This window comes from Sphaeramia orbicularis, chromosome 15, assembly GCF_902148855.1.
Source record: "Sphaeramia orbicularis chromosome 15, fSphaOr1.1, whole genome shotgun sequence".
NCBI lineage: Eukaryota > Metazoa > Chordata > Actinopteri > Kurtiformes > Apogonidae > Sphaeramia > Sphaeramia orbicularis.
Window position 1 is genome coordinate 18,596,203 of NC_043971.1, and position 12,122 is coordinate 18,608,324.

Consider the following 12,122-nt stretch of genomic DNA (forward strand, 5'->3'; position numbering starts at 1 on the left):
GATCTTAATGCTGTTAAAGTAGTCCTGTCCTGTCATCAGTTTTACAAATGGCTCTTTTATCAGTGTGGGCTTTGCTATGCTTTTTGAGCCACAGAGGATTTTTTTCATCGCAGTAACATGAGTGGCCACTGGTGGATTTGGCAGCACATCCACTTCTCTGAATACATCCACAGCTGAAGTCCACCGTTCAGTCATTCCTGCATCCACATCCTCCCATCTACTTACATAACACCTACATAACTGCAGACTGACCTTGCTCCACCTTTTGCTTTACAAGATGCTGCTAAACAACAGGGCCTACCCAGGGCTAGTAATAAACACCCAATGAGCATGTTTTCAACAGGAGGACAGCTGCTGGAGAACTTGTAAGTGGACAACCTGTGGCAATTTACTCTAAAACATTTTACACAATAACAGAGTTGATTAAGGACCGACATGTCTTAGACGGAAATCAACGTACAGTTAGATGTGCAAGTCACTAAACAGCCTGTCAGCTGGAGTAATGATTTATGAAGAGTTTTTGTTTATGAAAGCAACTGTTAAATTCCTCCTGCTTTGGTTGTGTTTGGTTGTGGTTTGTAGGTAGCTCCATAATGCAAACAAGTGAAGAGACATGGTGATGTTTCCCTCTTGGGAAACATACTTCCACACACCTTGTTTCTTTATAAGCCAAACATAGTGAGGTCATTAGTATCTAAAGAGCGTACTTTTCCCATTAGGGAGTGATAGACAGCGACCATTGCCAAACAGATGTGAAAACCACTCACACCCCGTACACATTTCCCTCAAACCCTGTTCTCCCTACAAGTGGTTTGAGTTACATGGCCCAAAGCCAGTGAAAGGCAGTTGATGTTATTTTGTCCACTTCTCTGTCTTTGATTTGTTGTCTACTGCAGCCTGTGGCCTCGGCTGGCGCAGACACACACACAGAGCAGCAGTGAGTGGATGTACTTTACATCGGGAACAGTGTATGTTAACATACCACTCATCTTACTCACCAGCTCTGTCGACTTGCTCAGCGTCTCCTTACACTGGGTACACAGAGGAAGGGCCACACACAAGTCTAGTCACAGCAAATTCACAGATTGAGGTAATCTTTCTCTCTCACTCTTGTTTTCACACTCACACACACATCGGTCCCCCTCAACTAACAGAATTGAAAACAGGTGCCCGCCACATATCTTACATTCTTCAAAAATACAAAAGTGGTTTGACCTGAATGGTTTTGTTGGAGTTGAGCCACCCTGTATGAAAGAAGAGTCCATGTTAAGATGTGTGTGTGTAAACATGGAGGCGTTGGATTCTGTGCAACACGCTGGTGGAGCAGCAGACTCACACAATATTAGAACCACATTTCTCCCTCTGCGCAACCCTAACATGCAGTGTCAAGTTAACGTCAGGATAAGTCGCAGATACACCATGTGAACACAACAAACCACCGCATTTAATAGCTTTCAATAAAGTGGCCGTAACAGTATACTAGTCTGGCTTTGACCGATATGGATGAATGATCAAACCTTATCACATCGATAGTTGTTCCTAAACTTTTGACTACCTTTAAAAAAAAAACCTGTGAATTGGAAACATTGGTCTTGAGATGACCTTGCTTCAGTTACAGGGTCTTTTTCTGCAGCCACAGAGGATCTGGTTAGTGGAGGAGCTGGTCCAATGAGAAACAGAAGGCACTGAGTTGCTAGACGAATTACTGGAGCTGGTGGAGAAAGGAGAGAGAAACCATGATGGAAGAGCTGATGATAAATGTGCCACACTTGAATTTTCCTCCATTTTTAGCAGTTTACTTCTCCAGTTTTCATGACGGGTAGTGTTGTTTATCTGTGATGGCATATGTGCAGGCACTGTGTGTTAAGTATAAATTTCAAATTACTTTTCAATCCATCTGGTAAAACCTTTAATACTGTCATCAGCAATTGTCCCCGGCAAGTTACGAACAACTTGATGAATGCACAGTGTCAGAGTTGCTTTTTCCACCAAGCTTTCCCTCACTGAGTTCTCAGTGCACATGGAGTGTGTATGTGTTTTCACTGCACGCTTCAAGTCAGTGTAATATGAGTTGTTACAGCTGACAGAGAAAATTACAAGCATCTCTGCTCTTACATATGGGAACAGTGTAATGAGCATGATGTCATTACATGCACATGTCTTTGGCTTAAGAATTGGCATTTTTAATCTAAAAAATATGAAATTCTTTGTAAAGTGTTAAATATATTTCTTGGTCAGTCCTTATTTTTATGTTTTGTTGTTAAGTTTATGAGAAGTGTGCGTGGTGTAGAAGTTCGAGTGCAACATGTGCATCTTTAAATTATGGAAAAACACATTGTACCCATAAACAGGAAAAAAAGAATTAATTTCTCTAAACAGCCTTCTCCCTTGTCTGCACATGTCTCTTGAGGATTCGGTTTTGATTTGGCTTTTAAAGCAAGCCAGAGCTCGGCTCGAGTCTCTTTTGTGCGTGTGCATGTGTTTGTGTGTGTCTGACTTTGATGGGACTAAACATCCAAATTGACATTTTCTGTGGCAGTAAGCTGTATCTGGCAGCAAGTTATTATATTTCTGTATGGAGAAAGAAAACAAAGGTTTTGCTGTGCTCTATATTTTGGTTCGTGAAGCGTAAATGATGGGGAATGTAGGTCTGTATTGCCAATTCTGAGCTCAGTTGTCGAAATCTAGGACGAAAACTGTTTTCACAATTTAGAAAAATTGAACTTGAGAAACAAAATTTTAAAAGATACTGTTTGTTTCCTCTTCATAGCTATTGACAGCTTTTTAGTTAATATGACATATGGTTTCATGCATTATAAAGTGATGCCATTTCTTCCTACAAATAAGAAAAAGTATGTTAACTGACTAAAGTATCTATTTTTTTCACATTTTATCCTTCAGATATATTATAGTGCCATAGAAATATTCTAAATACATTCTCAGGACACTTAAATCAAAATTACTCACTTGTCCTGTCAGGCAGCAATAAAATCATTCACTCAAGGTGCAGAAACAGAGAAACGTGTGATATCTTTGGAAACCTGAAGCAGGGGTCTGTTTCATGTGGGTGGTATAAAAACTAACAAACACTGTTAGTATGAGTGCGTACAAGTCCAGTGTATGTAGACCTGTGTGTATTCCAGTGTTTGAGTGAATATGCAGAGCTGCAGAAATGAGCCATAGCGCTGACTGATGCTGCCGGCCTCTCTGCTTCACAGAACTGGCTTTTCTATCAGATAGACAGCCTGACAATATCCAGACCCCACTCTTTCCGTTACACACAAACGGACAAAGTCACGCCAACACACACACATATGCACACAAAGCATTTTGGGTTTGTTCTGCTTGTTTTCCGACTGGACTGTTAGTAACATAAAAGAGAAGTTGAAAACTGAATAAGTCCAGTAAAGTTCGACCTTGTACACAGGCCGTCATTGTTATATGAAACTGATAAATCATAGTCCTTTTACAGATTGTATTATAAAACAAACTGTCATTTTCATAAAAGGGACAAATTAAATGTCGATGTTAATGTTCTGTTGATGCTTCTAACAGAATTAAGAGCTATTTTGTGTTGGCTTGATTGAGTGTCTGTGTTTGTGAAACAGTAGATCATTTATGTCGTTCCCATTTGGGAGAGTGACTGTCCAATGATAATAAGTGCCGCTATTCCACCCTGAACAATTTATCTTCATATTTCATAGAATCCTGCTACATTTCTTTCTCTTCAACTTTGCAGATGTGGCAGTGATGTCGAGCAACACGCAAACATATGTCGTATATGTGCGTGTCCGTACACACTCCCTGGGTAATGTCTTTACTTTCTTCTGACTGAGATCACAGATTTGTAGTTTCAGGGATTTCCAGTGTCAGTGTAGGAGCTCTTTCATGTTTGGCCTTGGTGATCTGCAGATTTTCTGACACCAGCAGGGTGGATCTATTCAGCATCTTTTCTCTGTGAAACCATTTGATTCCTTGCTCTTACAAGTCGATAAACAAGAGCCTGGCTGTGCCGACTACTAATGTTATACTCCTCCTTAGGCTACTAGCTGTTGTATGCCACCAAAATAGAACCTAAAGCTACTGTTCACCAGCAGACTAACCAAGGATTAACCCCAGGTAAAGAGATGCAAAGTTCCCTAGTATTGTTTCTCAGATTTCTGCGAACCAAATAAACTGGTGAATAGCTGCAGAGCTAACATACATATGAGCTGATCTTAACCCTCGTGTCGTGTTCATGGATCACATTTCACCAGTATTTGGAGTCATTAAACACTGAAAAATGACACTTTTTTGCTAGTTAACCTATTATCCATCTTAGTTATAATACTTCCAATGATATTTTATGCCTTTTAGATTCCCAACTCACAATATGCAAATCATTTTAATCAAAAATAGACACTATTTATGTACTTTAGTCAGTACACTTACTTTGAATTAATTAATTAATTTTAATATTAATATTCAATATTATTATACTATTATGCCATTTTATGTACTTATTTACTTTTTACTTACTTATTTTTGCATAAATAAACCATAATTTCAGAGTCAAATTTGACCCATAATACCACTGATGTAAGTTTTTTACCTGCATTTTGTAGGAGAATGGTCATGTGTTTTGTGGTATTCTGTGAGAATGTAATGGTTTCACTTATCTAAACATCAAATTTTACCAGAAAATGATAGAGGGCTTTAATAATCCTCCCCCAAAACATGTTTAATTTCTGTTCCAATTCCTATTAAATAAATAACTTCTAGTAAATTCTCTGAGGTAGGTGTGAGAAATTACATTCAGGCATCTATGTGTTCTGAATAAATGGTAATAGTAGAGTGAATAATAAAACCACATTCAAACACATGACATTTATTTGATTGTACACACTAATTTAAACCTGCCAGAAGCGATCCAATATTGTAGCAGTTTGATGCTCCTCGCAGAGCCTTTTATAATATGTGTGCACCACAGCCAGAGGGCTGCTAGCTGTGTCTCGGAGCAAGGCTGATCACCCTCTGCTCAGATCTCAGGTAAAGAAAACTCTGGAATCACTCATCCTGACAGCCACATCTGGCGCTACTTTCTCTGTCCTGTTACCCTGCTCTCAGCTGCTGCAAACAGACACCACTCAGATTTAACCACAGAGGGAAGGAGTTATGATAATAGCAGTTATGATAATAATGTTATTGGTGGTTAATAATGAGATAGAGAACAGACAGTTTATTCAGCAGAAGTACACTCCAGAAGAGCGCTGTATGCAATAAAACTATTGTTAATGCAGGCATTTTTTTTGTTTTCAGGCTTTGTCCTGTCAGTGCTGGAGAGAGAATTAATGCCAGGTGCAACAAGCAATCTTTCTGTTCTCTCTATTTGCTCTGTGGATTATACATAACCAGTGCCCTTTTGGAAATAAAGGCTTACAGTAAATGCGGGATAGAAGAACACATTTGACCTCAAGCATTGTGCATATGTGAATGACCCTGACTTAAAGCCAGACATCTGTTTTTTAAAGATTTGCTGGCGGTTTGCACTCTATCAGGATAGCTACATGGTGAGGAGAAACAGGAAAGACAGAGGAGGCAGTGGGTGACCCTGGCCAGGAATCACACCCAAACCTGTGGTCAGTCCAGCCTTTACCACCGTAACAGCGTAACACACAGCCAGAGGACAAACCCAGCATGTACCCCGACCTAATCGGCTTTTGTATTACTTCTTATTTCCACTCTTATATAGTAACAATGTAATAATACTTCACTACTGTACTCAAGTATGTTTTGGGAGAATTTACACTTTACTGAGTAGCCTATTTCTTATTCTGTTTGCTTTCACTTTTACTTCACTACATTTCCTAACTCAATTGTATAGTTCTACTCTGATACATATTTAATGCACAGTATCATTACTTGCTGCCAAAATAAATTAAAGGAAATTTGATGTTTTCACTGCTGAGATGACCGGTGACTGCAACAAAGTCAGGAAGCTGATTTGTCATTAGGCCTAATCGAGTAATACACAAGAGCAAACGACAGTCCACACTCAGCCTTCCGGCAATCTGTTGATGTGAGCAGCAGCGTAATATTCAAAAGTCTGACTGCCTTTGGTTGTTATTAACATTTACTTGTACTTGTTCTTTGCTTTCATTACTTGAGTACATTTAATTGTAGACTTTTTGATATACTTAACCCATAAAGACCCAGTGCTACTTTTGTGGTAGTTTCCATAGATTAGTTCTCTATATTTAACATTTTTAAGTGATTTGTCACCATTTATTATAAAATAATCCCCTGTATTTTGCATTTTTCCAGTAAAAATCAGGTTTTTTCCAATATTGAATGTACTGATCATATAGATGTTCATAAAAGCTCAGATCAAAGTTGAGGGTTTTTATTATATTAAAAAAAACAAGGAAAACTGAAGAAAAACTGACATTCTCATCAAAATACATCATTAAATGAATATAAATGAAAGAAGTGTGTCCATCCACTGTCATTGATCCAACTCCATGGGTTTTACTGTTGAATTAATGTAGAAGATGACGGTGTTTCCATGTTCACTACGGAGCCTCTGAACGTCCAAATGGGTCATATCTGATGACCATGAAAAGATGACAAACTGTATTTTACACATGTATTGGTAAGATTAATGGATCAACAGGTATTTTACATTTTAGATTAGTAGATGGTTTTGGTCGTTGGTGGATGTTTGGGTCTTTATGGGTTCAGTACAGTAAATACTAGATACTTAAAGACTTTAACTTGAATAGCATTTCAGATGGTGACTTGAACTTCTGCTAAAGCAATTTTTTCAAAAAATGTTTGGGAAGGAATCCTTCTCGGACCAAAAAAGAGTTTGTTCAAGGTGCTCTTTGGAAAAAGGGATTCAAAAAGTATTTATCACACTGGAATTAAAATGATCTAGGTCATATCTAGGTCTAGATATGGCCATGCCATGACAATAAAGGCATTTTAATGTTGAAAGAGAGTGCCTTGGATTTTTCTTCCAGTGTGATAAATAAAGTAATTTTTTGTTAGGGTACCTTTTCTCCTACTCAAGTGTGGCTTTCTAGTACTTTATACAACATTGCTTATTTCACACTGGGTAGAGCTACAACTGGCAAGTCCTGCTTTTGCCTAACCCAGACTTTAGGGCAAACTCTAGCTAAAACCTGATCGGCACATAGTCTTCATCTGTTTCCTGTTGGCCTTGGGAAGTAGGGGTCAGAGATCAGGGTAATATTTACATTAACAGAATGACTCCAAACAGATTAAATTTCAAAACAAGAGCATGAGGTATCCAGGAGCAGGCTGCAGTCGCACATTTTAATATAAACAAACACGTCTGGCACACTCACCATATGCCAACATTTGTGGTAGGCCCTCATCTTTTACCACTCAACCCTAACAGCGCACGGTTAGACTGATGTGCTTTGATGGAGACAGCAGACATAAACGTGAGCAGTCAGCTTCAGGAGAACAGAACGATACTGTGCTTGCTGCTCTGAGGAGCACATCACTACAGGAGTCCATGATGGGAAAATCAGTCCGTGTGCGTTCTCACTGAATGTAACTGAACCGCTGTCATGTGTACAAATGTAGACAGATGCGCAAACATAAAGTTCAGCACCTGGTGCATGACAAATGACTCCAGAATGAATCCCTAGATGCAGCTCGCAGTATCTGAATATAGTACAATTTGGTGCTGGGTGCATATGAATCTGATTAACAAATAACTTGCAGAAATTTCATCCTTGCTGAAAGAGAGAAATAAGGCTTGGACTCTTGACAGGCATCCGGAGACCTCGGTCAGCTCAGAAACAAATGCAATACATCTGCAATAAGAAAGGCTAAATCCTACTACTATAATTACAGAGCGGTTTGTGTGAGTGTGTTTGTGTGTGTCTTAACTATAACTCTATCCTCTTCTCTCTAATACCCTCCAAGGTTGCCTCAAGAACAGGCATATGGTGTTTGGTGTCTCGGATTGCTGTCATTTCACTTTTAAGCTTTAAATACATTATCATCTGTTCTTTTTCCCAAGCCTTTACTTCTAAATCTGTAAAAAAAACAAAAAAAACAAGATATTTTCACTTTTTGTTTCTAAAAATAGAAGCACCAATTTCTGTCATAGTACCATCTGAATTTACTGATGCAGTTGAGATTCCATGTTACACTTACAAACGTACCATACTAGATCCCGATTCGCTCCAGATATTTAGAATATCTCAAATACTAATATACAAAAAATACACAAGACAGTTTCTCTGTGGGTTTTAAACAGGTACATATGGGTTAGTTCTGTTGATGATGCTCCTGAACACAGTACTAATGAAGATCTGTGGTTGATCCCCGAGCACCTCCAATGGCTGCTCACTGTTTTTAATGTGCTACATGCTAATGCTAAATACCTTGTGTGTATTAGGATGGGTAAAATATAAAAAACAAATTTCCATGTGGGATTAACAAAGCAAACTAAACTTTAACCTTAGCCATTAAATACAGCTCATAATTCTGTGCTGCACTGTTCGTTTTTATGCCGATGATACTGTCTTATACTGTAAAGATGATGCTATACATTCAGCTGGTAAATCTAGGCTCATCTACATTTCACTTGATAACCACAAACTACTTCTTAATTCTGATAAAACTAAAGTTATTTGTTCTTCTGAAGCCAAAAATATTCATTATAATAGTCTTATCTCTACTTAGATGGTACGAATATTTTAAAACTAATTTTAACTTGTTGTCCATTGCATTATAGGAGAACACTTGCTGAGGCAAATTTCCCCTCAGTTTTAGATTTTGAGGAAATTTTTTTCATCCTTTTTTTGATTGTGTCTTTGACTGTGATTTACCTTCTACATCTGCGTGCATCTTGTCATCTAAAATATGATACAGTATTTTGCAATTCTGCTATATGTGCACTATTGCACCAAAAGTGAATACAGTTGTTTACATCTTCAATACTGTTAGCTACAGAGTCTGGAATCACAATATGTTTTCAAACCTACACACGTAGATTGATATGAGAATCAGTAGATTTTTGACTTCCATACAGTTTCTTTAAAGTTCTGGTATTTTCAGGTGCCTTAAAAGAATCAAAGTTACAACTGCTTTGTGGGTTTCTCCCAGCCAGGTCTTTAGACAAACTGTACAACTTTGCTGACTGTGCTGGTCTACACCTGATCCTGGGGCTCAACGCACTGCACAGAAACCCAGACAACTCCTGGAACACCTCGTCCACGCTGAGCCTTCTGAAGTATGGCGCTGGCAAGAAGTACAACATATCCTGGGAGCTGGGCAATGGTGAGCACAGACACATGAAAGTACCACTTCATTTTTGTCACCAGCTGTTCTATTTTAGTGTCACTGCTTTAAAGTACATGAAGTGTGCAGCATATGAACATTATCTAAATATCTTGATGCAAAATCTTTCACTGCACTGTTTGATTGTTAGCGTAATTGCCTAATAAAGCGGTACTTCACATGCACTTTGTAATAAATAAATAGATAATAAAGTGAATAATTTTCCTCTTTAACTCAGATTCTTTGATCAGAGTTTTACAGAGCTTGAAGACTGAGGTCAGTTTTTGCTAAACCTCAGTAAAGGCTTTGATAGAGTTATTACTTAAAGAGTAAATTGTCAGTGTGTCCGGCACAGAAACGGTTAAGGCAAGGGTTCATTCAGGGATGAAAGGAACTGCTAGTCCTCATGTCATCCTAACCATCTGTGTTTCTGGGGAACTGCAGTGCACACAGAGCCCTGTGTTTCTCTGCACATCACATCATATTTTCATTTCATTTCATCTGCAGTAAAGCTTACAAAAGAAACTCTTATTTTAGGTTGAGCCTTAAAGAACCATGCAAAATCCATTGATTGAAGAATGTAAAAGTTTTAGTGAGGCCGTGAACCATAACATAAATAATTATTTCTTGTAAATCATCAAGACTGCGAAGACAAAGAACCAATTTGTAGATGCTGACTGCAAAGGTGATCTTTTGAAATGTGCTAATAATATTCTTATAGTTTTCAGGAATGCCGCTCAGGCACAACCACACATAAAACAGACATATTGAAACTTTTATGTTGTAACAGATCATAAACTACCTGGTACACATATAATGATGGTGTGCTCTTCAGCTGGGTGGTTAAACAGCAGTGCGCCTGCAAAAGTTTAGTTTCCCTGCTTTTGGTAAACCTAGCTCCCTCGTTCTCTTTGTTTTAGTGATTCTGCAAGGCCACCCTGTGTGCCTGACATTGAGTCCATCTGTCTGTACTACTGCGAATTGCTCAATTATCCCCTTTTTCTACTGCCTGTTAGATACTCTCTAGGCGAGCAAGATCAGACTACAACAACAACAATATTCACTGCCACCTCCCCACTGTTGCTTGTGTAAACTCTTTTTCTTTGGCTCAGGGTTTTGCATCTTCTTTTCCTAGAGCCTAATGCTTACCGCAGCATGGTGGGCCGCGCGGTCAACAGCACCCAGTGGGCTCAGGACTACGCTAAGCTACGAACCCTGCTGCAGTCTGTACGTTACTACCACAGAGCTCACCTCTATGGCCCCAATGCTGGACGACCCCGGAAAAACGCCATTCTTCTGCTGGACGGGTGAGTCAGCAAGTAAAACACTGATTGGGCAATATTCCACTCCTTGTTAGGTTATCCCTGTGGAAAAAAAAAAGGGGAAGGTAGTGGAAAGTATGCTGCAGCGGTGTGGGACTTTTACTGAGCTTTACAGTGTTTAATGCACACACATGCACACGCGCTCACACACATTGTAGTGGTGTTCAGTGTTTATGGATTTCCACTCGGCAGGTTTCAGGATCGCAGCTCCAGTTATACCACGTCAGCCTAAATAAAGTGTCACCTGATTGATAACGTGGCGGCACAATGTCCCACCTGCCGGCTTTACCCAGAAGTTCATCCAGCTCTCACACACACCACAGCCTGTTTTCTCCTGACATAGCAGTGTCATGCCTTATATCTTACATCCACAAAATATTAAATAAGTAGAATCAGTACAAAGGAATTTCAATTTCATGCAATGTTTCCTTTGCTGTAAAGATGTCTTTCTAACATCCAGCTCCTAAGATTAGACAATAGGAATGTCCTGCATACAAAAATAAGAACAACAACATTGTTTGTGTTAAAAAAAAGATATATAATTTGACTGTTTTTACTTTAAAAATCTCTGCAAACCAATTAAACAAGTAACTGTTATGGTAAATAAAGAACAGTGAGTGCTCATCTCATGCCTACAAACAAATTTAAAGCCTCATAAAGTTTAATTTTATATCATTCTGAAAGACAAACAAGAAATAACCAGTGATAATAAGCATGAAGGTTGAGGTCTGAACAGCAATTAATGCAAGGAAAGTTCATTTATATAGTGCATTTAATACACGAAAGCAATTAAATATGCTTTATAGAAAATAAAGGAACATCCAGAGTGAAATAAAAACAAAAAATATGATCAGCGGAGTGTACAGGCTGCGTAAAATCATATAGAAAAGAATAAAAGTCTTGGTGCTTACTTATCAAACTAGTTTAACAGTGACACTTAACACTGTTAAAATGTGCTTTTTTTGATGCATGGATTACTTATGTACAGTTTATACAAAACATAACATTTAACACTTTATATGTATTAACAGAACTGATAGATGATCATTTACAGAATGGTAGAAAATACCCTCCCACATTTAAATACGCAGTTACCACAAAGCTTAATCTCACCCAGACCCTAGAGCGTCACTGTATGTGAGCTGTCGAAAGTTACTGCCCGTCTTAGTTTGTTGAAATTCCTATTGACTAAACAGATGACGACATCTCCCCAACATACACCCATCACGTCCAAAAAACTTAAGCCTCTTTGAGCTTTCTGTCTGTTGAAATGGAAACAAATCTGGTTAATATGAATACATCGGTGGCTGCGTACAACAAACACAGACTGAAAATCAAACATAGATGGACACACACAATTTTGTCAGTGTCAAACTATCTAAATACACTGTGACTGCAGTTGAAGATTGAAAAAAATGCTCCAAATAAAAACAAAAAGTCACTCTTTAATATGAGGAATGGGTGAGATCACTCTGTATAACTAGATCCAAACCTTCTCCC

At 38.5% G+C, this 12,122-nt stretch overlaps 1 protein-coding gene across 1 annotated transcript in view; it reads left to right on the forward strand.

Annotated features, from left to right (window-relative positions):
* Positions 1–12,122, forward strand: part of hpse2 (heparanase 2) — a 65,604-nt gene that overhangs the window by 22,943 nt on the left and 30,539 nt on the right. Inside the window, exons 4-5 of the mRNA XM_030155914.1 lie at positions 9,127–9,300; positions 10,436–10,607. Of these exons, the coding sequence (XP_030011774.1) occupies positions 9,127–9,300; positions 10,436–10,607 (346 nt within the window). The remainder of the gene's footprint in view (positions 1–9,126; positions 9,301–10,435; positions 10,608–12,122) is intronic.